Here is a 25,665-nt window from a genome sequence, read left to right as displayed (position 1 = left end):
AGTTGAATTAAAATATACATAATTTTGAATCTGGTGGCAGAAAATGCAGTCTGCTGCCGTGAGGTGTCGCCACTTTTCTGTACATGTAGCTATTATGTAGAACATATGTAGCTTACATTTGTGGTGCTGTTAGGCGCAACACAGTCGCACTTGACAGTGCAGTAACATTTTGTAGCGCTGAGAGCACAGCTGTTTATAAAGTTAGAGGCGTTTTATTGTCCCGCTTATTTTCAATTAAGAAAACTTGTGTTAAGCAAACTCGGTGCGCGATGCTCCATTTGTTTGAGCCCAAGTGCGTTTAAATGGACTTGTCAAAGGTACGAGCTAACTTCTTCTTCATTTGCTATTCTTTGTCCCGAGACTACCAACTCCAATAGATCCTTAATATACACATTCAATATGCACGACGAAATTTGCGATCGGATCAAAACCGCCACTGACTGACAAATATTTCTGTTTCTTTCTTTATTCATTAAATGTTGCAACACAAAAACATAATTAGCTTAATTTCATTTCGTTTCGTTTTCGCACGAGTCGCGAGTAATCCCGAAAAATCTTATTAGATAAATGATACAAATTTTGTTTGTTTCGTGAAATTTCGTGGTGTGGTGTGTAATAATCGCGCGCTTGAATATGGCTGGAATTTCTCGGTTGGTTGCACTGTGGGTAGCAAAGCTCTTGACTTGAATACTTTTTCAGTTGTTCGTAAAACGAAATAATCATTAGATTTAGGCAAACATGGAAACGATTCGATACCAACGATTCCAACGGTTCCATGCTTTACATAAGATTTAACAATTACAATTAATTTAGTTACTTCTTTGTACAGAATTCAACGGGGGTGAAGGGGGAAAGGAGCAACGGGCGAAGAGGTGATGGAGGAGAAAACAAACGAGAAACGAGTAGTTCTTGGGCATGGTATAACATTTATAAATACAAACTAAATACAACTGACAGAAGGTAATGATCGTAATTACAAGAATTCATAATAAAAATAATAGATAAATATTAATAATAATAACACTATAGCAGTAGACAAGCCGACAAGCTATAACAACAATTGCGTGTGTGTACGATTTGAACTTTTCATTTAAAGATTTTCATTTATGCATTTCCATATCCATTTCCTTTGCCATTCTTTTTGGGCCGTGTGCCGTGAGCCACAATTTCTGTTTTGAATTGACGCTCGGATAACTCTTTTCTTTCTTTTCTTCATATAAATATATACAATACTCTCTCTTCTCTCCATATGCATATCTTCTATATATGTATGTATCTTCAATCTTCTGTGTGGGTGTGTTTCTGTGTGTATCTCTTGTAGTTAGGTAGAATGGTAGGTGGTTGAATGGTGGTAGATGCGAATGCCATATCCTCGCCCCATGCATATGGCTAGTGTTTGTGGTTGCGATCACAAGTTGGCGACAGTTTCAGACGATCGGACCGGTGCTTACTCCACGACAATCTGGAAGGTCACCGAACCCATGCGATCGCGGGCACTGCCGCTGTAGATGACGTTCTTGGCCCAGGCACGGCACTCCACGTCCAGCATCTGGCCCTTGGGCGGCGAGTGGAACTGCACGGCGACCAGGGGACTCAGATAGCCCGGCTGATTGAGGTAGGGATAGTAGAAGCTGGGGAATCCCTGGCTGGGATAGTAGCTGATGTTCTGGAAGTTCTCCTTGTCCTTGCCCAGATGTCCATTGCAGCTGACCCAGATTTGTTTCCGCTGAAAGCCAAGTGATAAATCAGTTAATATCTCATAGAAAATAGCTCGGAGAAATAGTTATGTACCTCCTCTTGACTCGTGTTGGTAATGAGCCTGGTCAGATCCTCGGGCATACCCTTCTCGGGAGCGTCGTACACTTCGGGCACCCAGCCAAAGATCTTGTTCAGCTTGAGGAATATGCAGGGCTCGTTGGTCTTGTAGCCATAGTTGTTGGCCTTCGAGCAGGCGCCAAACAGTTCCGTATTCACTACGCAAACGTCGGTGGGATTGTGGGTCTGTCCAAAGCCGCAATGCTTCATCTCCCGACCCTCGGTGTGATTGTAGTCTGTGAAGCGAAAGAGTTCAGTAGCTGTTTCGAAGTCAGTTCTGTGTATGTGCGCCCTTTACCTATCAAGAATTCATCAATCAACTCAATCCAGTAGTCACTTTCGGCTGGCTTCTTGCCATCGAACTCGATGACCGATCCGCGCTCGGTTTGCTCGCTCAACGGACGGAAGCCCAGGCCGGGATTGGTGCCTATCAGGGAGTCCTTCAGCTGCCACTTGGGCTCTGTGTTGCTGATCGTAGACAACAGGCCCTGCATGCAGATGGAGAACAAGGTGGCCAAAACGATGTAGAAGATGCCATAGAACAGCATCAGTTGTCCTGTAAATAGAGATACAAAGAATGCGGCTTTAGTAAGGAAATATCATCTTATATTTCCACCTTCCAGAGAACCTTCAAGAGCAGCGACACTTGTGCAATCTATTCCGTGTATTTATGCAGATTTGCATTGACACGTTTTTGATTGTTTTTTTCATTCACGGAAATGGGGGCCATTTGGTGGGGGGATGTGCATACTTGTGACTGTATACTGTGTGGGGGGGATGTGTGGGTTGTTGTCCGAGGGGTGGGCTTTATGCAATCGAATGCTTACGACTGTGTTGCAGCAGCAGCAAACACAAACAGAAAGTCGGAGGACGGAATGGAATAGGGAAGCGGAGCGGCTTTCAGTCCGGCGTATGTGCTCTGTATTTCAATGTCATTAACATTGACGACTCAGCGAGAATCCAGTGGATGGATGGATGGATGGATGAATGGATACTCGTATGTTGGGTTTCGGACTGCTTGTTACTTTCGCTTGAGGTCCCGCATCGGACACCGGACCCGGGACCCGGTATCCGAGACCCAGAGACCCCAGAGACCCAGAGCTATTGCATAAATAAGCGGGCAACATCGGACACACCAAACCGAAACTGACAGCGCGAACCCAGAGAGCACGGAACGGCACACAGAACACGGAGCGACATGACGGACCCAAAGCGATGGAATGAACACTCAAGTGAATCGTATGAATGAATCGAATCGAATACAATGCACGAACTGGAAAAAGTACTGTACTCCCCCCCCCATCAAACCCCTGGCCGTTGCTCGACTAGCAACGATTACTTTTTTGGGGGCATTGGTATGGGAGTACCCTTGACTGTCTGTCCATCTGTCATTTCCCTCATCATCATTGAGCAGCACCTGTTTGAACAGCCGCATTGGAAGCAAGGAAGGAAGGAAGGAAAGCCTATCAATAGGTAATCGATAGACGGCCTTCACCGCTAACGACTTTCGCCCATATTTGAGTTTTCAATTCTTCGCTCATCAAACTTTCAGACACTACCCGCCAAACGCCAAGCGCCAATCGCCAATCGCCAATCGCCAAAATGGTTCGTTCTTTCGCCTGCCTGTTGCCAAGTCGAATTCTAGAAACACTATAATGTGCCTGTGTTCAAGTACAAGGAAATAAGTTTGGCAATGACCGCAGCGTAGAGGCCCAGAGACAGACAATATGTGGTGATGGGATGGTATGAGGTATGACGCCAGCAAGTCAACCACCACCACAACCGCCACAACCACCGCCATGGGGTCTGGTGACCACGAAGGTGAGGTGGGACGAGACAACGTACGCCCCGTGGCTCTGGTAACCAATATCCAATGTACATATAATGAATTCTTGTCTGCTACATGCTTACGATTACATGACAGCAGCAGACAGCCAGTACAGCCAGTAGATACATTAGAGCCAGTCGAGAGTCCCCCAAAAACATTCATATGTCTTCGTACCAATAAGGGAAAGGCAGGGCCCTCCACCCTCACCATTCCAAATCGATAAACTTCTTTATAGAACCTGCATTTGACAACTCCTTGATGGATGACCACCATATACCCCATACCATATAGATACCATGTATTAGGTGCATGCGAAACAAATGACATACACATTTATTTGCTCACTTAATGGGACAGATGGAGCCGATTTCTCCCGTGGGGGTTTTTTCCCATTGCATTAATGGACGAATCGTAAAAAATGACATTACTTACTTGGCTTACTTGGGAATAGAATTAATATTTAATGTCTTGTTCCCTTTGCACTTGGCAAAGTTAAACATAATTAAAAATTCAAATTTCAAATATATGTTCCTTCAAGTATTTCGAACCAATTTGAATGCCACGCGATGTGTCGGATTTTGGCATATGCCTGCAAGCTGTCTTGCCTTGAAATATATTTCGTTTTTGACTCTTCGCAGACCAAAACGAAAATAAACTTGAGATCTACAGATACATCTACAGATTCGGATACAGATAGATGTACGTACGGGTAGAGCAGAGAATAATGTACGGTGTGGCCTAAAGAGGTCAGCTACCTAGCTAAAATTAGCGTTCAACACAAAACGAATTTGAAAAATAATAAAAAGTAGCCAAAGAATAGACGCACACACATCCCATCCCATGGAGAACCTGGAGCCCATGTCCATGGCGCAAAACTTATTCAACTTTTATATAAAAGTCAGTCAAAGATCTCCTGGCGAGGGGGAAAATATATGTATCGTATCGTATCAGGTTATCCTCGATGCATAACAGTAAATGTGATTCATCAAGAGGAAACCTGCTGCTGCCTCTGCTCCTCCTCCTCCTCCTCCTCCTCCTCCTTGGATTCATTGTGCAACCAGTCGCCATTGACCAAGTTTTAATAATAACACTCCTCGACAATCAGTGAGAGGACGAAGGCAGCCAGCTCTAGCCCTATCCTTGTGTCCGGGGCTCGTCTGTCCCTCTATCCGTTGATGCGGTAAACAAACTTAAAGAGCCCGTGACCTATATAGAGGGAACTTAGGGGTGGTAGGGCCACTCCCTACCCACTGCCACTTCCACTTCCACTCCCAAAGTGAAATGCTAGAAAGTTTGCATGACCCAGGATTGATAGCCTCGTTCTCGTCGTGGTCCTCGTCCTGGTCGGTGGCGCTGCTTTGGACATCCAAGTAGACCCATCAAGGCCACGCGAAAGTTAATAATTTAGTTTCGTGCAGGACGCACATATGGCGCACAGGACACCCAGGACCATCGGGTTTTGTGCATACACCTAAGCGATAAGCGAGAAGCGGGAACTTTAATGGTTCTTAACGCGTTGTTGGGGTGTTGTGGTGTTGCGGTGTACTCTTGGCCGGAAAGCCGCAACTCATTTGGTTAATGAAGGCGGGCTCCCTCTCGGGAAATGCCTCAACTTCTGAATGGAAATACATGTAAAATCTGCACAACAAATCTCAGGTTTTTCTTCGAGGCTTAACTTTACTTCTCAGACTTTCCTCCAGGGAAGCAACAATTATGACGCCACCGAAGCAAGGAGAAGGAAAACGTAAGCAAGGACAACAAAGATATAACGACAAAACGATGCAACTTGTTGGTGTCCTGTCATCATTATAGCCATTACCCAGGGAAGAGGGCAACAGGGAGCAGGACCAAGGACCAGACGTGGATAGCAGGCCAGATTGTGGTGCGGGGAGGGCACAGGGACACCCCTCTGAGATATCCCAAATGGAGAGCGTGTCGCCCGACGCATTGGCGCCGCCGCTCTGTTTGTTAGGGTTCGCCGCACCCTTTGTGCCATGCGTCATCGTCCTAGGCACACACACACACACACACACACACACACACGTACACAGAGGACTCTTCTCCCTTTCTGGGTATGTGTTTAGGGCCTATAGCATACTCTGCGGCATTTAAGTGAATTAATTTCACATGTTGGCCAGAGGGCAACGGCAGCCCAAACCCAAACAGTCAAACGTTTAGTTTGCTGATTATATCCTTGATATAATGCGGGTGGGGTCTCGTTGTCCTCTCCCATCCTCCAACCAAACCAAAGTTTGATACATTTTTTGTTATTTTGTTCGGGGCTTCAAGACAAATTGGTCATTGATATCTGTCTGGGACCTCGTTATGGACTGGCCGATCCCCTTTACCACTCGAATTATCCCGAAAAAAAATACCGGAAAACTTTTTTCTTTATGCAAACAAAAGTTTCTAGGTCTTTGGGGGCAATTATGGTGGGTACGAGTGTACCATTATGAGGAAATATGGTATTTATATATGCATGTTTATTTCTGCTAATTTAGCATTTTATTGCACTAAAAAAACAACAAATAAAAACGAAAATAAGCTGAAAAAGTTGAACAAATAAAAGGAATGGAAGAGGTGCCGGGAATGGATAGAAGACCAGCCAGTGAATGATCTACATATGTTGAAAGATACCCAATGGAGGTGGAACTGGACTGCTAGATCTAACACAGATCTAGCATTTTCAATGGTTTTTTTCCTCCGTTGGAAAAATGGTAATTCTTAGAATAAGCTGTGTTTAAATCATGTAAAATATGAATGCAAAAAAATGAACGCCCCGAACTTGGACGCTCGTTTGCTCAGACGCGAATTAGCGCTGTGGAACGGATCTCAGAATCAGGTGGGCGATGTCTAGTATACCCGGATAAATCAAGCGAGAACAAGGTAATAAATATCACTTGGGGGAACAGTTTTACTCAACGAACCTCTTCCTTGTCGGAAAAGATCTGAAAGTTAAAGTCTTCTTATGAATTTTCCAAAGCAGATAGGATCATCTTCAATGGCAGTGATCTCTCCCCTTTCATAGAGATTTATCACCAGGAAAATAGAGGAGTTCCTCGGAATTCGAGTAGATTGGAAAATTGCATAGATAAATTTTGCATTGGGTTCGACATTTGTACGCAAATTAGAGCTACTTCCTGTGGCTTAATTGAGATGAAATGTTTGCTTTGGGCGCTGACTTTGTCGCTATCGTGACAATTAGTTAGCGACTGTCAATGCAGGGCGACAGTGGGGGGCTGTAGAGTATAGATGGGGCGTGTGCCAAGGCGGGGTGTGGGCCGGAAGGGGGGGGGGATTGACAGATTAAAAGGGAAATGAGATGTAACCGGCGAAATGCGGTTCTAACCGGTTTGAGCCTGATTTAGAAACTGGCCTGGCCAGTGGCAGTGGTAGTACCAGTGCTGTTGCGGTTGCACTGATCAGCAAAGCAAATCAAATGAGTTTCTTAATCGAGTAAACTCGGAATACAGCACAGGTTATGCCTGAGAGTATCATATACGTACGTACGATAGAACCCGAAATTTGTAACGAAGCGAAAGCATTTCCAAAAACAAAAAACCCGCTTAACCGGTTCCACACAGCAAGGTCCCTCTCCCCTTCAAAAAAACACAAAAACAACAGCCAAAACTAAACAACAAATTCTCATTGCGTTAATTAATGGAAATCAAAACTTAGCCAAGCGTCCAGTCCAGTGCTTTTGACTCGAATTCGAAATCAGGCTTAAATCAAATTAATTTTCCAGCCATTTATTTATGGGTTTTTTCGATCTGGGGGTTAACCTTTTGTTTGATCAGTTTGTATAGATAATTCTAGATCATTTTTGCGGATAAAACTCTGCCTTCCCTCCAGTGGGAGGCCAGTGGCCGTTGCGTTACTTTCGACAGTAGCCATTAAGGCCGCATGGACATGCCAAAAATTGGCATTCTGAACCGACAGGTGGGGGCACCATGAACCCGATTTAATGGCAGACATTAGCGGAACAGACCATTTTACATACTACTGTACTGACAGAGGTGTGTCCCCGCAGTGGACTAATGACAAACTACTTAAATGACTCAGAAACGGAAGGATTATGTTCGACATTTCAAGAGTAATTAGAGCTTCCAGGGGACTCTACTGTACTCTACTCTGCCACATGGAAATGGGGGTTTTAGCTGGGTAAACAAATTGCATATCAATTTGCTGAGAACTTGGCCAAGTTAATTAAAAGCAAATAAATGACGTCAAGGGAACGTACTCGCATTCGCCATTGGAAGACAACCGCCGATAACAATTTTCGAATTGCTGAAACGAGGTGTCGCCAAAGCCACTTCTGTACGTGCCCCGAAGCCGCCCCAATTACAAGGGAATGTGCGAGTACGTAATATCAATATTGCATTTCAGTGTCTCAGAGCGGAATATCGGTGTTCGAGAGATCCCGCCCTTGAGTTTGTTTACAGAACTTACATATTATAAAAGGCAAATATTATAGGCGACAGAAGCATCGACCAGACGGCGGGGTGCCGTGCCACACTCTCTTCCCGCTCTACATGTGCCGCCCTCACTCTCATGCCCCACTCTGCCTCTCTCTTTCTCTTTAGTAGACGTGTGTCCGTGTCCATTTCGAATGGCAAGAATTTGCATTATCGTTAAAATATGCTTCGCTGTGCTGGCTATGTGGGCGGTGAGGCAGAGGGAATGCAGAGCTAAATTGAAATAAGTAGGAACAATCACACCGTAGGTGTCCGCACCAGAGAGCTTTCACTGTAATTACAATTCAAGTGAATGAAAGGCAAACGGAATAAAAATGCACTAAATCTGAATGTTTATATTTCAAGAGATCTATCACAGAGAAGACAGAGAAGAAAAGCAATGAATAAAACATTACAAATTATGGGGAATAGAATAGATGAGGAGATCTGAGGGAAGTCGGGAAACCATTTCCATGATAAAAAATCCTAAAAAGAATACTCGTACGTAATCACTTTTTTCCATAATATAAATCATAGATCTTTTCCGAGAAAATCTCCCCTACAAATGAAAATTATAAACCAGCAAAGATCTGGTTATTGCTGGCACAGCCGCCGCAATCACGTTGCCAACCCAACTGTGGCCTGTAGGTGGAGGAAATCATCATTTTCTCTCTGGGTATAAATCCTAATGATATTTTGTTTTAATTATACTCAAATAGAAGTCGCTGGATGATGGCTAGCTTTATCAGGGCGACAGCTCAGGTCTCTTAATTAATTTTATCTGTTTTTTTTTATAGGCCCAAACATTGACTGAACACATTTTTTTGTGGTGCACCCGCAGTGGAGATTTCCAAAGCCTGTCCCGCTTTTCTCTACTATTTTGTCTACCACAAAATGAGTCGCCAAATGAGCTGATAAGCGGTGATACATGACGACAAACATACAGAGTACATACTACTCTTCTATCTATATAGTGGGATCCCATAACCGAATGACCGACATGTGTGCTCATTATATATAAACAATCGCATCGCATTTTTGTTTCTATGTACAGAGTCGAGGCGAATCATGCAGATTGTACAGGGAGGAGGGATGGGATGGGATGGAATGGAATGATTCCTATATATTAATGCAAAATGTGCGGACTTTGAGATGTTAGAACAGCCAAAAGGGGGTGAGATAGTGATCCAAAAAGGGTCTTTGCTCCACAGTTCTCTTGTGCCTGCTTTGATTCCACATTTATCAGTTCTCTGCTTTACGCTTTGTGGTTTCTGCTTTCTGCTTCTGCTTACCCCAACTTTTGGCGGTTCGCCCGAAGTAGGTTCCCTCCTGGGGATCGTAGAGCATTTGTCCGAACGTCCGCTTCTTTGCGGGCTGATAGAATTCATATTCGGCTTTTTCTGACTTTCCGTTATTTTTCGACATCTTCGGGCGCTCTCTTTTCGTCTCTCCTCTTTCCAGTTAGTTGTTTACAGTTAGTACTCGTTCGTTTATAGTTTATAGTTTCTTTCCCTCTTAAAATTGCTTAAAAAATTTGAATTTTTATTTTTCTTTTCTTTTTTGTTGATGACGTGGACGGCGTGGGGTTCGTGAAGGCTACGCTGCGAAAACTGATTTTAATATACTTTTCGTTTCCGATGTGCGGTGTATATACACAGATATTACGGATGATTCAGCAGTCTGTTCTTCTGGCAATAATTTATATATTTTTGTATGCTCTGCGTTGGACTTTTTTCGCACACGCAGCACTCTGTGATATATTTGAAAAATTCCTTAATTATGCAATTATATTCGGGTTGACTTTTCGAAACTTGTAAAACTGACAAGGAAAAACCTTAGCACAAAAACACACAAACACGAAGGGGGGACCGAACACAGAACACAGAACACCGAACACAGCAGAGAAGTTATTGGGTACTACGGTGATGGATTCGGAACGTGGAGTTGTTGTTCTCGGTTCTCGTTATTCGGTACTCGGTACTGGGCCACTGCCTCGGTGCGAATGCGTATGCGTGTTGCGGTCTCGAGTTAAGATCACCAAATGAATGCCACCGACTGAACGCAGCCGACGCTTGTCTGGTCTGGTCTTTACTTTACTTTTTACTTGCTCGCGAGTGTTGACGCTTGCTCATGTGGCGCTCTCTCGCCGCCAGCAAGCACACACAGCGGAGACGGACGCCAGCAAAAAGCTCCAAGATAAGAGTGGCACTAGCACTGCGAGAAACCGATGGTAAGTAATAGTAATGCATAGTAATATTACTTCATATGAACAGTAATAGTGGGAATAAAATTAAGCTGTGTCTGATGAGCTCTGTCCGATCTTTAAGGCTCGACAATCGACCTCCAAGTACCGCTAATTAAGGATTAGAGATTAAATTTAGTTTTGTAAATATAAAATGTATAATATTTAACCACGGTTGACATTTGTGACAGATACATTTACAGATATTCATTTTGTTTACCCTGAAGATTACGAGTATTCTATGCCTGCTAGAATTAGCCCTCATCGGCTGCAACTTTCCCTCAGTGTACGCTGACAGCTGTTGAACGTTTTCGACACTTTGCCAAGCAACAACATAGGAAAGGCTACAGCAAAAGCTTCTCGATTAGAGGAGTGGTGTGGTGGGTGGTTACTGTCGGATTATTTGAGTGTGTGCAAGTGTGGGTGCTTTACCTTGCCAACGGTACGCTCTCTCTCTCGCTTCCTCTCCTCTCCTCTCTGAACTGTGGCCACGCAAATAGAATAAATGATTGAGCGCAGACAGTGGCCAGACAACAACACGTTTGAGGGGGTAATTGCCATGAGCGGATCTCTCGGCAGCGGGTTGCCATAAACGGCGAGCGGTGCCCCCAGCCCCTCAGCCAGTGTAATGCGCCCCTGTAGTCATCTATGACAAACGGAACGGCATCTTTGTAAATATTCAAATAAAAAGCACAAAGAACAACACTCACGCACACACACACACACTAATCCAAGAGCTGCACGCTCTCACTCTGTCTCTCGCTCTGTTTCTATGTCTCTCTCCCGCTGCCCCACTGCGACATGCGCGGAGAGTGGAGTACATTGGCTGCTCCAGGGTTTGGAGAGTGGGGAGTGGCGTAGGGAGAGTGCTTACTCCGCCGTTATGCTTAATGTACTGCTATCGTTGCATGTGATTTCCACTGCTGCCTCTTGCATTAAAACTCAATGTTTAGGATCGTTCTTTCGAACTGTTGGGGAAATTTCCATGACAAAGCTTTCAGTGGTGCTCCGTTCTGTTGTTCCTTAATCATCGTTATAAGATTCATTCTTACGAGTAGCTTTTTGACAATGTCATAGCACTTTTGAGTTGATTAATCCCCATAAACGAGCATTTCCTACTCCCCGCCCCGCCGCCACCCCACTGCAACTCCAGAACAGACCGACGGCCCCCTGAATGTATCCTTGGGATTGTTCTCGATGGATACTTGGCATGGCATCCCCTTTGTAATCATCATAAATTGATTAAATTACACTTGACAACGACTTTATCCCCCAAGAGTTCGAGTCGGAGTGCATAAAGTATGTCGTCGGCCCAGCACATCATTAGGTGCAAGAATTGTAAGTCGCATTTCCCCGTTTTCTCATTGGGAGAGGAGCTGAGCAGCCCCCTCGACAGCGAGATGGAAGGCGATGCCAATCAGCAATTGATAAGAAGGAAACCCCATCCATAATGGTCCATGGAGAGTCCATTACCCGTACAAATTATGTGTGAAATTATGTTTGGAAAAAGCCCCCACAACTGCTTGTTGTAGCCCCAACAGGTCGGTTATATCTGGTTATATCCAAACCCTGTTTATCCTCCTTTCATGAAAGAAGTTCCCTTGTCGTACTGGAGCCTCAAGTTGAATCTGAGCTCTGAATTAAGCAAATGATAATTACAGCAGACAGAGACCGAGACCGAGACCGAGACCCGACCCGAAGATACTTACTTACTCCAATGGCCCCTCGGGGTATATGTATGTGTCGGGCAAACCAGTTTATCTGGTCTGAACTGAAGTGTTTGTGATTTTTCCAGCTGTGATTCCTGTCTGTGTGGGTGTGTGCCCAGAGATCTTTCCATCCCCGATCCCATTGGGCTTCCTCATTAGAGATGAGTTTTGATTTCTGTCATTTAGCGAGTGATTTCTGTCATTATTTGCAGTCTGTACTCGAAAGAGAGGGGACAATCCTCTGTAGCCAATTAGCTCTCAATTAGATGGTTGCTAAAATATACCCCCCGACACATACATATCACAGTATATGCATGTCTGTGTCCAGATCTATTGATTACACTCTCGGAGCACAAAAGCGATCGAGCATAATGGCTCCTCTCCCTCTTGACGTCACTCAACACAAATTTTGAAAAGATTTCGCTGATATTGTTTGTGGAATGGAATCATTAAAACAAAACACACAGAACTACAAATTCTGTTACGTCAATGTGGAAAGAAAACCTGTATGGAACCATAAAACCGAACTGAACTGAACACTTTCGAGTGCTCTAAGAAATCTCTACCATCTGAGTGATAAATTCTGCTGGCTTTACCAGCCTCTATCTTATCAAAGAACTTAAAATATTAATTATTTCTGTATTGGAGATTTGGACTACTCTATGCTCACTCCTTGAGTTTTTATTGGGCTATCGATAAACCACCATCATCATCATCATCATCATCGACAATATATTTCAACTATCTGCATGTTCGATTAGCACATTGATTAATACACCATTATCGGATGGATGTTGATGTTGATGTTGCCTCTGGTGTTGGTGCCGGTACCAGTGCAAACCTGAATCCGGGCGATCGATCCCCTTGTGAAACACTGTTTCATCTGGCGAATTTTAACAGCCAAATATTGATCTTCGATCGGGTACACTTTGAGTGCGTTCAACATTTGATTGAAGCCTTCTGTCCCTCTGTGCCCCTCGATGAAACGATCTCTCGATAGCGTGAACGGGAACGTGTTCGATAGTCGCGCTGATGAGTTTGTACCCCTAATTGATTAGCACAAATGCAAAAGTAAACCTTTCGCCTGGCAATTTAAAAATAAACAATATATCAAAAAGCAAACACCAGCCAGCAGCAGCATTCTGTTAATGATTTCCAATGACGCAATTGGCCGAATCGGCCCGATAAGTTCTCAATATATGTATCTATCTACATATATGTAGGTGGGTGAAAGCGTATCAATCTGGCTTTTAAGTTTTGTATTTATTGTCAGTTGGCCATCCGAATGGTCGCTGACCAGTGCCTCGAGGTGACGGCAGAGATTGCAGTGATTTTGTTTTATCAGCAGTTCCCGTGTGCCTTGAGGCATTCGCTATCTTATCAGCCGCCGGGCAGACGATTACGTTTACGTAAATCCAATGTGTGGCCATATGACGGGGAGGCATGCGAGCACCCAGATTGATGGACCTGCCTAATCTTGGTATGAGTTGGTATAAGTGGTATCTAAGTAGGTTGTAACCAGCCCATATATACAACTCTCAGACTTTACATTGTGGCAACGCTTCTGCCCGCTAAAAACTCCACAGTCTGTCTTTGGGTTTCTCTATTTTTCATTTGACTTTTATTGAAAACGATTTGTGAAGTGATTTCTCAGCCGCTGGCCACAGTTCACTCTCTGTAGATAGATAATAGTGGAGCTTACAATTAAATTATGTTTCTGTTCTTTTTCTGTTCTGTTTCTGTTGCCAATATCAATTCCTAAACTTTGTCTCTTTGCTTTTGTTTTCATGTAATGCGGATGGGCTTTAACATTTCTCTAAAAATATGATCTACACTGAAACTACGTAATATTAAAGGGATCGTTTGGTTCACAAAAATTGGTCTGTGGTGGTCACGAGTAAATGTATAGTAAAAGGATTTGTCGGTGCGGTTAGTAAACATTTCTTTTGCTATACAGTAATCATTATAAATTTAAATATCTAAAGGGGGATTATGTGTTTAAAATGTACTTTTATTTATCTCTCTTTTGCCAGAAATGGTAGTCAATTTTTGTTGAAATGGCAGTTTGAATTTGATTTTCATTTAAAACATTTTTCGCAGCGCTAAATGAGATTCGTACTTGGCTAGCCTTCGTTATCATTACTATTATTATTATTAGGGATGGTATTATAATAATAATGGTGTTCTTTTAATTTCTTTCCCCATTTCGGCATTCAGTTTTGTAAACTATTATGAAATTTATCATTATCATTTTGTTTTGTTTTGTTTTGTTTTGTTTTGTAATGCAAAAACATTGCTCATAATCATTAAAATCATCTCTTAGGCGGTACACTACATTCTCGCTAAATATATTTTTTTTATAGGTATATATTTTCTGTATAAGAAGAGATTCGAATTTATTAAATTGTGATATCTAAAGAATTTACTTTAATTTGTGGTTTACGGAGCATCTATGGGGTTTTCAAATTTCAAAATATCGTGTAAAGGTGACTACACATTAAATAGTAAATGGTAAATGGTAAATAGTAAATAGTTATATCCAAAAAATGTTTCTTGTTTCGCGTGGGACTGTTTCACAATTAATTTTGCATTTTAGCAACGTTCAAAGATTTGGTGTCTCGTGGACTCTGGATTGCCCGTACGGTGTGTCTCCTAGGTCTACATATAATAGTTCACAACATCTATCATATCCATCTGATCGATCCCAGATTAGTCAATCAGCAGCTCGTAGTGCACCGAGCCGATCCTCTCCTTGCGATCGTGATGGATGTTCCGGGCCCAGGCCTTGCACTCCACATTGATGATGATGCCACCTGAAAGGGGAAGGGCTACATGTACTCAACGATCTTCGAAGGGACTGCTGGGACCACTCACGCCTGGGACGCTGGAAGTGAACAGCCACCAGAGGACTCAGGTATCCCTCGGAGTTCTGGTAGGGATAGAAGTAGCCGGGGAAGCCCCGAACGGGCAAGTAGTTGACAGCTCCAATGTTCTCCTGATCGGCAGGGTTCTCGCCCTCGCACGACACCCAGATCGTGTTGAGCTATAAATAAGTGTTGATATTAATATTGATCTATGATTGTCCTTTCCTTCTGTACCTTGTGCGGCTGCGTTTTCTCGACCTCGGCAATGTAGGTCTTGAGGCTCAGTGGCATCGTTTGGGGCAGGTCCTTCGAGTCGTTGTAGTACTCCGGTATCCAGCCATAGATCTTGTTCAACTTCAGGAAGATGCACGGGGCACTCTTGTGGTAGCTGTAGTTGTTCTCCTTTGTGCAGGGAGTCCACGACTTGATGTCCACATCGCACACCTGGCCCTTCGGCGGCGGCTGGTTGTAGTCGCAGTTGTAGATGTTCTGACCGCGACCGGGAGTCAGGCCAGGGACCTTGTAAACTATAATATTTGGATAGCATTAGAAGAGGTTAGTTATCCCAGCCCAGATGATATTACCAGCCAAGAAGTCATCCAGGGAGTCTGTCCAATGCTTGTAGTTCTCATGCTGTGTTCCCTTGTACCAGATCAGGGTGCTCTCCACATTGTCCATTGGCGGCAGGGGACGAAAGCCGAGACCTAATGGAATATGTATCCAAAGTTAATCCCATTTTGGGGTGCGCCTTCAAGGTACTACTCGCCTGGATTCGTGCCGATGATCGATTCGTCGAGGGTCCATTTGGGGATGCGTGGATCAAGGGTCTGGAAGAAGACCCACATGCAGATGGCCACCAACGCGCCGAGCACTCCATAGAAGGCCACATAGAATATTCCAATCTTGGCTGCGAAAGAGGAAATACTTATTAGATTACAATTAAGATGAAGACTGAGAGAGAGCAACCCAAGCCCCAGAGACTCTCAATTGAGCTGATTGAATTAATCACTTGGGAGTTGTCGTCGGTCAACGATGGGTTAACCGTCTAATTAGTCGACGGTGCAATCACCAAGGGGGCACCCAGACAGCCGGCATTACTCAGATATAAACAAAACTGGGGAATCGGAAACCCAAGTTCTCGAGTTCGTGGAAAGTGGCGGCGAACTGACGCCGACCACCGCCAAGCTGTTCTCTGAATCATCCAGATACAATGATAATAATACACACATATATCTATAAGTACGTATAGATAGACTCGCGCTGGGACTCTTAGATTTTCTTAAGAGAATTCTCTTAATGAGTCGGATACGCTCAAGAGCAAGCAATTAGACCTTTCTAAACGGGTGTGTGCGTGCGAGTGTGTTGAGTGATCGCTCTTCGGGTGCTACGTCCGTGTGTGGGTTTGTGCCTCTGAAGAGCGGAGTAGTATCGACATAACCTCAACTCCCAGAAGAAGTTGGCCAGCAAATGCCAAGAGATATTTAACAGAGCTCGAACCCAAAGAGGGAAAGAGAGGAACACCGGGCAAAGAGAGTGAGCTCAAGCCAAGATCAAAGTGTATGCTTGGGGTCAATAGAATTTAAAAATATTTATTGCTTCTATTGAGTTTTGTATTTGGAGAAAAGTACTCGAAAAACATAGCTCCAGACAATGTACAAAGAAAATAAGAGAACTACTACGTAAAGCCATGGTTTCTTTGTGTTTTCGAGAGAACTCCAAACAAAAACAGAGCCCCAAAGAAATACTTAATTTCGTTGAAAGCTGTTTCACTATTCTCATTATTTTTCTGTTTTTTTTTCATAGGGAATGCAGTTTAAAGAGATGTTCTCACAGAGAGAAAGATATTTAGAATATTACAGATTTTCCACTATTTCCCATGCTCTTCTTTTTATTTGGATTTTCTTTTGGTTCGGGCTTTCGCCATGCCCATTTCAGCATAACTGCATTGCACACTAGACACTCGTCTATAGGCTATATATAGCCAGTGGGCCTTGGGCTTGCCAAGAATATCTTTTTAAATGCCAATAGTCAGACTTTTGGCGACCCCAGCAGAGGCACAACCTTTCCATCCAATTGAAAGATGAAAACATGTACTATATACTATACTATAATATGCTTAAGTAGCGGCAATTGCCTGAGAGACACAGAGATGCAGGTTCCCAAGGCTCGACCTCATTCGCGAACACTTTTCTGTATCTTGTTAATTTGGCCAGCAGCTTCCTCTAACGAAATTGCACGTCAAGTGCAACCAGCGACTCCCCATTCCGCTCCGCTCCACTCCTCGAAGTGTGTCAACCCCAGCCACCAGCCACCAGCCACCACCCACCATTCACAACCCACAAAAAGGTCTAATGGAACGAGTGTAATTAAAATAACTCTCAACGAAAATGTAAGCCATTCGAAATGGAAATGGGGAGGTATTGAGGGTACACATTACTCGTACAGTGAAGGCTCCAGAGAGAGGTTTTAAGTATAGGCATACCAAGTGATTTATGATTGTGGATGGGGCTGAAACAAAGTAGATCCGAAATAATCACGTTTGCCTGTTCTACGACTGAGAGTCGAGGTAATAATTACCCCATTGGAAACACCAATATTTAAACTGCTAGAAAATCCATTTAAATATTACGAGTACCCAGTCGAGCAACCGCCTATAACTTACCCCATGATGCACGATCCCTGTTCATGACCGTGCCCGTCTCGGAGTTATATAAGAACTGGCCCAGATGGAAGGGTCTGGGCTTACGTATGTTGGCCAGATCCTCGTCCGTAAAGGACTTTGACATTGGTTGTGCCTTGGACATGATTTGGTGGGTTCTTTACTTTAACGATGTTTTATTTTTTGATTTTGTTTCGGTGGATTACTTAGGTAAATACTTTGTTTGTAAGCACTCTTGGTCGATATTTCGAATCTAAGGGGATACAAAAAAAAAAAAACAATGAGAACACTGTAGGGAAGTACAGGACTTGTTTGGGATCTTTGGATCTGTTGCAGCGCACTTTTTCGGTTGTTTCGTCGCAGTCTTATGCCCGCCGACTGTTTTGTAACATTGCTAATAATTCGAAAATCATTTTCAGAATTATATATTTTGCCATTTACAGTTTTTCATTCATTTTTACTTTTTGCACTTGCACTGGCACTGGCACTGGCACAGATGTATCTACAAAAGTGTTGGGTTGGTACTCGCAGATGCGGATGACACGTTTTCTGGCTCTTTTCCACACACTTTTCGGGCTCTCACTACCGCCACCACCCCACCTCTCTCTCTCTCTCTCCCTTCCGCTCTGTATCTCGCTCTCTCTTTGCTTCACTCTAGTTCTACCCGTTTCCACCCTCTCGCCTTTGTGGCAGTCTTTGGCGCGTTTTTTCGGTTCTTCTTAACTTGCCACAACAGGAGGCAGGCACGGCACCAGTCGCCGACGATTAGGGGACGAGCCTCCTCCAGTCGTAGACCAACAAGTTGGTGTATCCGCCAGATACTTTGAGCAAGAGCCGAACAGAGGGAGGAGGAGAGTCTTACGCGGTCTGCGGCATGGTTCCGTTTCACTGTTGCTCTTTGTGGCGCTTCCAATGCCGCATTGGCATTGACCCGGCATTGGCAAGCTGGCAGATACGAAAGTATTGTATCTCGGCCGCATTTCTTCTGTCTACATGTATGTATGTATCTCTACTTATTTTTGCATCCGAGCTGCAACAACAAACTATGCCAGCTCTTGCCAAACGCGCACACAGACACACACCCTGGCACTCTTGCGCGGTCGCGTATCTGTGAGTGTGTGGCTTGTATCTCTTAGGTGTGCTCTTAGCACTTTGAGACCAGGCCACATACAACAAACAACCACACCTTTTTGAAGCAACAGCAGAGCGGCGTTCGCTCGTTCTTCTGGGGAACGGAACGGAACCTCGAAAGACCAGAGACTCCCAAAACCCAGAGATATTTTGCTTCTTCTTTAAGTTTTACTCTTTCTAAACGCAAGTGTGTGTTTGTGTGTGTGTGTCAGCGTTTCGGGCGTGACAAAATTTCGAGCATTTTATGGATATTTTTATGGTTTTACGAGTATCTTGCGATATTTTTCTGTTGTAAAAAACTTGACGCACTTCACGCACCGCTTCGCACCGCCCTGCAAACACTGGCTCCCCTCTCCAGGCACCACCCAACTAACACTCCGAGAAGGAACTCCGTAGCTCGAATTTTATTTCGGTTATAATACTAGACTCGACTCGTCTCGACTTGTATTTTCCAGTCTGCCGTCGCACGTTTAGTCGCCGCTCAAAACCAATCCAGACTGTAGGCCAAACCAAACTCGAAAGTCTGTCAATATCAAACAACGGACTTGGCTTGAGTCAGTTTTTGGCTGGGCTTGTTTCTGTTTTTCGTCCGGGCTGCTCTCGCTCTCTCTCCGCGCACTCGGAGAGAACCGAGTTTGTTTTGAGTGGAAAACGCTTTTGGCGGCATTTCTCGTTCGAGTGGTTTGCGGCATGCGGAATAATGGGTGGTTTCCGACTTTGGGTTGGGCTGAGGCTGGTGCTGGGGCCGGGGCTGGGTTTTCTGGACTGAGATTGGGTTGCATTGTGCTGGCACTCCGGGCTCTGTAATTGTCGTGGAAATGAATGTCTCGTTTCTGGCCTGCACTTGCTTTAATTAGGCGCGGCAGAGGGTGATTAGTGGCGTTTGATGCACATTAAGTGCAAATTGCTCATGGCCACACCGAGAGAATGCCCCGCTTGGAATCCCACGTTCAGCCAAGGATTTATTTTGATGAAGAGCGAATTTTCTTTCAGTGCAGCATTCTGTGGTGGTACCTGCACCGGCAGACGATCGTATGAGCCTTCACCTTCGGTGGAATTGAATACGAAAACCAACAACCCTCCCGCCCCGGTTCCCGACCAATACACAGGCACATCTCACTGCTTGAGGGTGTGCGTGCGTATCTGTGTGTATGCCTTTGGGCTAGATTCATTGGCCAAACAGAGGGCAAAACCAGTTTTCGAAAGCGGCCACAGGACATGCGATACAATCGAAGAAACAAAAGGAGGCCTGCCAGAGAGACTAACTAACTAAAGGGGGAAAAAAACAAAATCCAGGGAACAAAAACAGTCAACAAATTGTCGTACAACTCCAAGAAGCTTCCAAGCTAAAGTTTCCACTGCTCTCTGGGGTTGCTTTTAACACAAGGGGTGGGTTCTTCACCCCACCAGCTACTTGGCATTCCCACCAAAATAATGTCGAACCAACTATTCAACATTCCACTCTCTCACATGTTCCCATAAATATTTCACTCTCTTTTGGTCTTTCATCTCCATAGCATAAGAATGGAATGGCCAGGACCATGAGGCAGCCTTTGAGCGCTCAAAACGAAGGACACATCGAAGAGGAAGAGGGCCAGCTTTGATGACGGCATCGTGGAGTACCCCTGCAGGAATGCCTAGTACAATACAATTTCAACCTCCCATACGTTCATTGCAAAATCATCCAAAGTTATGTGGTAGAGGTATCTCTTTTAGCAGCTATGGTATAGGCATATTATAGACAGGATGTATGTAGATACGCTTGAATTAGATACTTTGTTATTATACGATGGATTTCAGGATACAGAAAGAAGGACAAAGGAATCAAATCGGGGGCAAGCCCCCTGCCCAGTCGCTTCATTCGTGCGACAAAATATCGAACGACTATCCAAAACTTTTGCATATTCCAGAGAATTTAGCGCAGAATTTCTTTCATTCCCCTGTTTAATCGATTTTATGAGCCAAAGGATTCTGCACCAAACAGGCCCTTGAGACATCAGTGAGGTAAGTGGGAGGATACATTTTGGGGGTCAAAGCTGAACAGCAGGTGACTGCCTCCAACGGATTTAATTTGTAGAAAAGATTGCTCTGCAGAACATAGCTGTAGCTGGGGTCATAGACTGATTGCATAATGGCATAATTGACCGATATGTTGGACAAGTACTCTATGGGTATGTACTTGTAAGCCCCCCACAGAACCTCAGAACAGATCAGAACAGAGCAGAGCTCACAGTCGAGTCCCGTCGAATCCAACGGTGGGGCCCACGAAATGTCATTGGACAGGCAATAAAAAACGGACTCACAGATGCATAAGCATAGCGACGGATTAAGTGGATACAATACGAGTATCTCTGCGTTCAGGTCTGATATTCTGAATTCTGAATGTGTATTTGTATGCGCTAATGCGACAACAAAAGAGATTTCTTTTGATTAAATCCAAACTGGCAGAGAGACAGACCGACCGACAGACCGACTTGAGGGTACGGCGGCGGCCGTGGGTCACTTACGTAATGGATATAGAGCTAAGATCCGTGTGGCACTTATCGACTTACCCCAGCTATCGATGGTGCGTCCGAAGTAGGCGTTGTTCTCGGAGTCGTAGACCATCTGCTTGAGGGACTTCTTCTTGGGACGTTCCGGCGGCCGGGAATAGTACTGCTGGAAGCCATCGATGCAGTCCTCGGTGATGGTCGGCATTCTGTCCGATGCGAGTTGTCGCTTTCGCAGCTCAGCAGAGAGTCGGGATCGGTTCGGAGACCTGTAGATGGGCCTGCAAATGCTCCTGGTTCTGATGGAGACTCTGATTCTGCTTCTGTTCCTGGCTCCGGTGCGAGGTCGGTTGCGGTTCGGGTATTGGTTTGGGTTTGGATTTGGAGTTGGATGTGGATTGGGGATCGGCACGGACACTGTGGATTTTGCGCTGCACGCCAAGTTGACACCGTTGCGTGCCTCGCGACACTGATCTGGACTGTGGGTCCATCGTTTCTGGAAACACGACAAAATAGTCCGAGTATCAGCAAGTGTCGTTCTTAATCAAATATTATGTTCTCTGATTGCCTGTGTGCGTGGCCGTGTGTATATGGAGGGGGTGTATGTGAGGGCCGGTGTGTGTGGAGAAATCTGTGTGGCTAAAGTGAAACTGTGTGCCGCTCCCGGGATTCATTAAGCGAGAATCCGAGCATCTGCCATGCCCTGCCATCCCAAGACAGTGCCACTTCTAAGCCGTGGAACAAGACTCTCGCAGTGAGCGGCGCGTGACACAATTTCCACTTAATTGAATTGGAAGACGGGATCATTGTATATAATGTACTCGTACTTCTATCATGTACTCGGACCTAGTCCAAATCGCTGCTGCCCGGCCCGGCCTGGCTCATCCTCGCTAATTGCTGGATAAAATATGATTTCCTTTGACACTGAGCGTACTTTACGAATCAACCCGCCGCCGTTTCTGCTACTGTTTTCTTATTGTTTCAGAGCGCCGTTGTCATTCGGATCTTTGAAACAACAATTCTTTATGGTAGATTTCCAACAGGGATTTCGACAACTTTCATCTTTATTCTTGTACTGTTCCACACCCTTTTATTGCCATTAAAATCCTTTTTTTTTGCAACTAAATTGATCAAATACTACCCAAATCGGTTGACCTCCCAATCCTCCGACAGGTAATTCTCTTGACTCGAATTGGGGCTTCTTTTCCTTGTACCTCTCCTTTCCAATGCCTCCATTGGTCCTCCAGGTCTATTCGGGTCTTTGCATCTTGATCTCCCGAAAGAAAAGAACATCTATCTAATTCTCTCACCAATTCTCTTCATGCATCTGTATCTGAAATCGATTTTTGATTTGAGTTTTCCCACAGACGTCACAGGACGGCCATTTAAATTGATTGAAAATGCGATTGCATGGATTGCATTGTCAATTGTTTTGTGGATACGAGTAGAATGCAAAGTTTAGCCGGCTGGAAACGCTCTTCTTTTTTTCTATTTGGGCTTAGGATGTATACAGATTAACGATCTCCAAGTGCCACACAAATGGGTAATTTCCGTTGTACGCCCACTCGCACACTCGGCTTGTACGGCAACTTTGTCGAATCCGCGCATAGGAGAGGATGAGATACATGATGAGGCATGATACATACAAGCAATAGAAGCAAAAATGCTCTTGCAATTACGGTTACGTCAGGTCGTTGCTTTGCCAATACTATACTATACTTTCTTGGTGCCAAATAATTCCTCTACATATACATATGTGCTCCAGCCTGTGCCAAGGCGAAGATAGTCGTAATGTAGATACTCAAGAGAAGGTAGTGGTTGCGCTTATTCGCAATCAAAGATTGAGCCTGCCTGTGTTTGTTGTTTGGCGCCAAAAACTTCAAGCTGAAGTGCTGTAAAGCGGAAACGGAAACAATCGGCCCTTTTCCCATAGTTTCCAGCTTGACAAGTAGGTGGCACCACCTGGTGGGGGCGCCACTGTAAAACCAACGAAAGTATCGATATCATTTCCGTACTATTTTTGTCATCTCTAGTTATTAAATTTAGCCGCGAAGTTCAAATGTGTGGTGCAATTTCGGTTTCTGTGGCATTTGTAGGCCGATCCGGGCGTTCTATGGCTTTCTGTGATCGGAAAAATATCCTTGATCCTTGGTTCAGTCCTTAGACTGCAACTTCCCCAGCTGTTCTTATGTCGACTTCCCCACTATTTGTGGTCCAATCTGGCGTGCGATAAAATACAAACAAATTGGTGTATTTTGGGTTTCCTTAGAAAATACGAAAAATATAAATTGTAGTTACACTTGTTCTTCAACGGTTTCCAAGTTGGCCAGGTCCGATGTGTTAAAGCCATTTTTAAAGAAAATGCAATAATATTTCCAGAATATATTATGTATTTGTTACATTATTTTTATTGAAACCACCAGCATCATCATCCATTCACAATCGGTGGGAAACCCGGCCCTGAACCGCTCTCAGCAGGGCCGCCACCGACACCTGGATTAAGAACTCCCCAAGCTAAAGTTGTAGTGGTACGTACGGTATTGGGATTACTACTACTACTACTGCTGTTTTCATTGGCATCGCTGCTATATTTGGCCACTCCGATTATCATTACTAAGAGTATGATAACGAAAATGACTACTAGCACGACCATCAGAGCGATGATCGTATACCAATGCGATTTTGGCATATTATCCGGTTCATAATAGTCAGGCATAATGCATTTGCTTGAGCAGCCGCTGTAGAATATAGAATTGATTTCTTCATAATTCATTTATTTTCCTTGCAACTTACCACTAATTTGTCAGAAGTCAAAAAAATAAAGAAGTAAAACAGAAACAGAAAATGTCTAATTTTTAAATTTCTTAGGGGATATCTAAAGAATAGATAACTTGGATTGATACAGATATATACCAGATACAGATATCGACCATGATCTAGGAAGCCATTGCTATTGTGTCATTTATGCTACTTGTCTAATGTTTCATTCTTGCTGGTTCTATACAGTGTTGGACCCCTTGATGCTATCGATAAAATTAATACTAAGTTATTTTTTTTATTTTTATTTGTGCATTCTTTTTTAGATATACATATGTACTTGTATGTGTGTCACACTGGATTCCAAACTGGCGCAGTCCTGGTACTCATCCGTTGCCTCCTTCAATGCCATGCCGTACAGACTATCCGTAAGAACCTCAAAATGATATTAGAATTGTTTAATTTTCAAGGATTTTTTTTCCAGGATATCACTATTGGGAAGCCGATCTGCAGTGGCCCACACTGACCGGGGTAACTGTACATCGAGGAGGCACAGCGACAAAATGGACAAGTCGCCGCTCGTTCCCTTCCCAGCCATTCTGCTGTAGGGTGTTTACACGCGGTATGTGCCCAAGCCGCATCTACCCAATGATGTGGACGTGGACTGTCATCAGCAACAGTATCAGAACCTCAATCTCAACGAGGACTCTTGAAGTCAGGCCTCACCGACGAAGTCCTGCAGCCCACCGCGGAGAAGCACTCACAACGTGATTTCGGATTTCGGATTTCGCCTTTCCACACAAGTTTCCCATAATCTACATTAATGACAACCACTGGGACATCAATTAGCCGGCGGCCTGATTCGGTCTGTGCATTGGTAGGAGGAGACCACTATCTGCTGCTGACCAAGAGGTACTACAATAAACGAGAGCCTGCAGAACTACCAGTGGCTACCAATGGCTTCCGTCTCGGCGTACAATACTGTCACGGACCTCTGGATGCTCCTGCCCATAGGCTGCCGACGACTGCACCGATGAGGTGCCGAGGCTGTTGTTCATATTGCTGGCCGAGGAGCGCTCGTAGGGCAAGCGGTGATTTCATTGAAATTAACTATTACACATAGGGATAGACTCAAAATGATCTTGTTATTATGTCCTTGGTCCTTGATAAGGACTTCATCGGATCAAGGAGTTTTTTCCGATCACATGAAGCCATCGCACGCATAGATAGGCCCAAAAACAGCCGAGAAAACAAAATATGTAACTCGGAGTCTTTATCCAAGGATCAAGGATATTTTTCCGATCACAGAAAGCCATAGCACGTCTTAATCGGCCCACATATAACGTGGAAAACAAGAAATTTGCGACTGATGAAAATATCCTTGATCCTTGGTCCTTGATAAGGACTCCATAAAATCAAGGATTTTCTTCCGATCACAGAAAGTCATAGCACGTCCTAATTGGCCCACAAATAACGTAAAAAACAAGATATATGTGACTGGAGGAGTTATCCTTAATCCTTGGTCCTTTTAAAGGATTCCATCAGATCAGGAAAAATTTTCCGATTACAGGAAGCCGTCGCACGCCAAGATCGGCCCACAAACAACGGAGAAAAGAAGAAAAGAAAATTGCCTTGTATTTTGTTGTAGTTCAAAAACTGTCGGTAGGGGCGCCACTGTGCAGAAAAAAAAAACCAGCGACCTTCTGCTGATTTCTGT

At 44.3% G+C, this 25,665-nt stretch overlaps 3 protein-coding genes and 1 long non-coding RNA gene across 11 annotated transcripts; 1 reads left to right on the top strand and 3 right to left on the bottom strand.

Annotated features, from left to right (window-relative positions):
- Positions 1 to 450: 450 nt before the first annotated feature.
- LOC108162933 (sodium/potassium-transporting ATPase subunit beta-1) lies at positions 451 to 10,148 on the bottom strand. Its single transcript, XM_017297919.2, has 4 exons — positions 9,390 to 10,148; positions 2,114 to 2,371; positions 1,792 to 2,051; positions 451 to 1,726 (listed from the first exon to the last, which is right to left on the bottom strand). The coding sequence occupies exons 1-4, from the start codon at positions 9,520 to 9,522 to the stop codon at positions 1,448 to 1,450; spliced, it is 930 nt and encodes a 309-aa protein (XP_017153408.1). The 5' UTR covers positions 9,523 to 10,148; the 3' UTR covers positions 451 to 1,447.
- Positions 10,149 to 10,209: 61 nt separating this feature from the next.
- On the top strand, positions 10,210 to 24,888 carry LOC117185857. Of its 3 annotated transcripts, XR_001775613.2 has the most exons (5): positions 10,248 to 10,327; positions 20,220 to 20,450; positions 20,503 to 20,706; positions 24,275 to 24,376; positions 24,433 to 24,888. XR_001775613.2 is itself a non-coding variant. In XM_033394142.1 (3 exons), the coding sequence occupies exons 1-3, from the start codon at positions 10,228 to 10,230 to the stop codon at positions 24,717 to 24,719; spliced, it is 489 nt and encodes a 162-aa protein (XP_033250033.1). In that variant the 5' UTR covers positions 10,210 to 10,227; the 3' UTR covers positions 24,720 to 24,888. The 3 variants fall into 3 exon arrangements, 1 of the variants encoding a protein (XP_033250033.1); XR_004473197.1 differs by lacking the exons at positions 24,275 to 24,376; positions 24,433 to 24,888 and adding an exon at positions 20,780 to 21,152; XM_033394142.1 differs by lacking the exons at positions 20,220 to 20,450; positions 20,503 to 20,706 and having other exon boundaries at positions 10,210 to 10,327.
- LOC108162932 (sodium/potassium-transporting ATPase subunit beta-2) lies at positions 13,641 to 21,632 on the bottom strand. 5 transcript variants are annotated; one of them, XM_017297915.2, is made up of 7 exons: positions 19,012 to 19,207; positions 17,575 to 17,824; positions 15,679 to 15,819; positions 15,497 to 15,616; positions 15,147 to 15,439; positions 14,923 to 15,091; positions 13,641 to 14,861 (listed from the first exon to the last, which is right to left on the bottom strand). In XM_017297915.2, exons 2-7 carry the CDS (start codon positions 17,714 to 17,716, stop codon positions 14,758 to 14,760), a joined length of 969 nt encoding a protein of 322 aa, XP_017153404.1. In that variant the 5' UTR covers positions 17,717 to 17,824; positions 19,012 to 19,207; the 3' UTR covers positions 13,641 to 14,757. The 5 variants fall into 5 exon arrangements, with proteins under 5 accessions (XP_017153404.1, XP_017153405.1, XP_017153406.1 ...); XM_017297916.2 differs by having other exon boundaries at positions 19,021 to 19,207; XM_017297917.2 differs by having other exon boundaries at positions 19,077 to 19,207.
- Positions 23,396 to 24,107, bottom strand: LOC108162934. Of its 2 annotated transcripts, XR_004473198.1 has the most exons (3): positions 23,985 to 24,095; positions 23,490 to 23,929; positions 23,396 to 23,410 (listed from the first exon to the last, which is right to left on the bottom strand). It is a non-coding gene; the product is annotated as an uncharacterized LOC108162934 (long non-coding RNA). The 2 variants fall into 2 exon arrangements; XR_001775614.2 differs by lacking the exon at positions 23,396 to 23,410 and having other exon boundaries at positions 23,559 to 23,929; positions 23,985 to 24,107.
- Positions 24,889 to 25,665: the final 777 nt, after the last annotated feature.

This window comes from Drosophila miranda, chromosome 4, assembly GCF_003369915.1.
Source record: "Drosophila miranda strain MSH22 chromosome 4, D.miranda_PacBio2.1, whole genome shotgun sequence".
In the NCBI taxonomy this organism is placed as follows: Eukaryota; Metazoa; Arthropoda; class Insecta; order Diptera; family Drosophilidae; genus Drosophila; species Drosophila miranda.
Note: the sequence above shows the minus strand (reverse complement) of the source record. Positions and strands in the feature narration are given on the sequence as shown.

Bases quoted from the DNA above. Each gene is read 5' to 3' on its own strand.
- LOC108162933 (XM_017297919.2), bottom strand. From the start codon at position 9,522: ATGTCGAAAAATAACGGAAAGTCAGAAAAAGCCGAATATGAATTCTAT. The intron at 2,372-9,389 runs GTAAGCAGAAGC...CTCTATTTACAG, and splicing joins GCGAACCGCCAAAAGTTGGG to GACAACTGATGCTGTTCTAT. The intron at 2,052-2,113 runs GTAAAGGGCGCA...TTCGCTTCACAG, and splicing joins GATTGATGAATTCTTGATAG to ACTACAATCACACCGAGGGT.
- LOC108162932 (XM_017297914.2), bottom strand. From the start codon at position 21,399: ATGCCGACCATCACCGAGGACTGCATCGATGGCTTCCAGCAGTACTAT. The intron at 15,617-15,678 runs GCGAGTAGTACC...ATATTCCATTAG, and splicing joins GATCATCGGCACGAATCCAG to GTCTCGGCTTTCGTCCCCTG. The intron at 15,092-15,146 runs GTACAGAAGGAA...ACTTATTTATAG, and splicing joins AGAAAACGCAGCCGCACAAG to CTCAACACGATCTGGGTGTC.
- LOC117185857 (XM_033394142.1), top strand. From the start codon at position 10,228: ATGTGGCGCTCTCTCGCCGCCAGCAAGCACACACAGCGGAGACGGACG. The intron at 10,328-24,274 runs GTAAGTAATAGT...ATTCTTTTTTAG, and splicing joins AGCACTGCGAGAAACCGATG to ATATACATATGTACTTGTAT. The intron at 24,377-24,432 runs GTAAGAACCTCA...TTTTTTTTCCAG, and splicing joins CCATGCCGTACAGACTATCC to GATATCACTATTGGGAAGCC.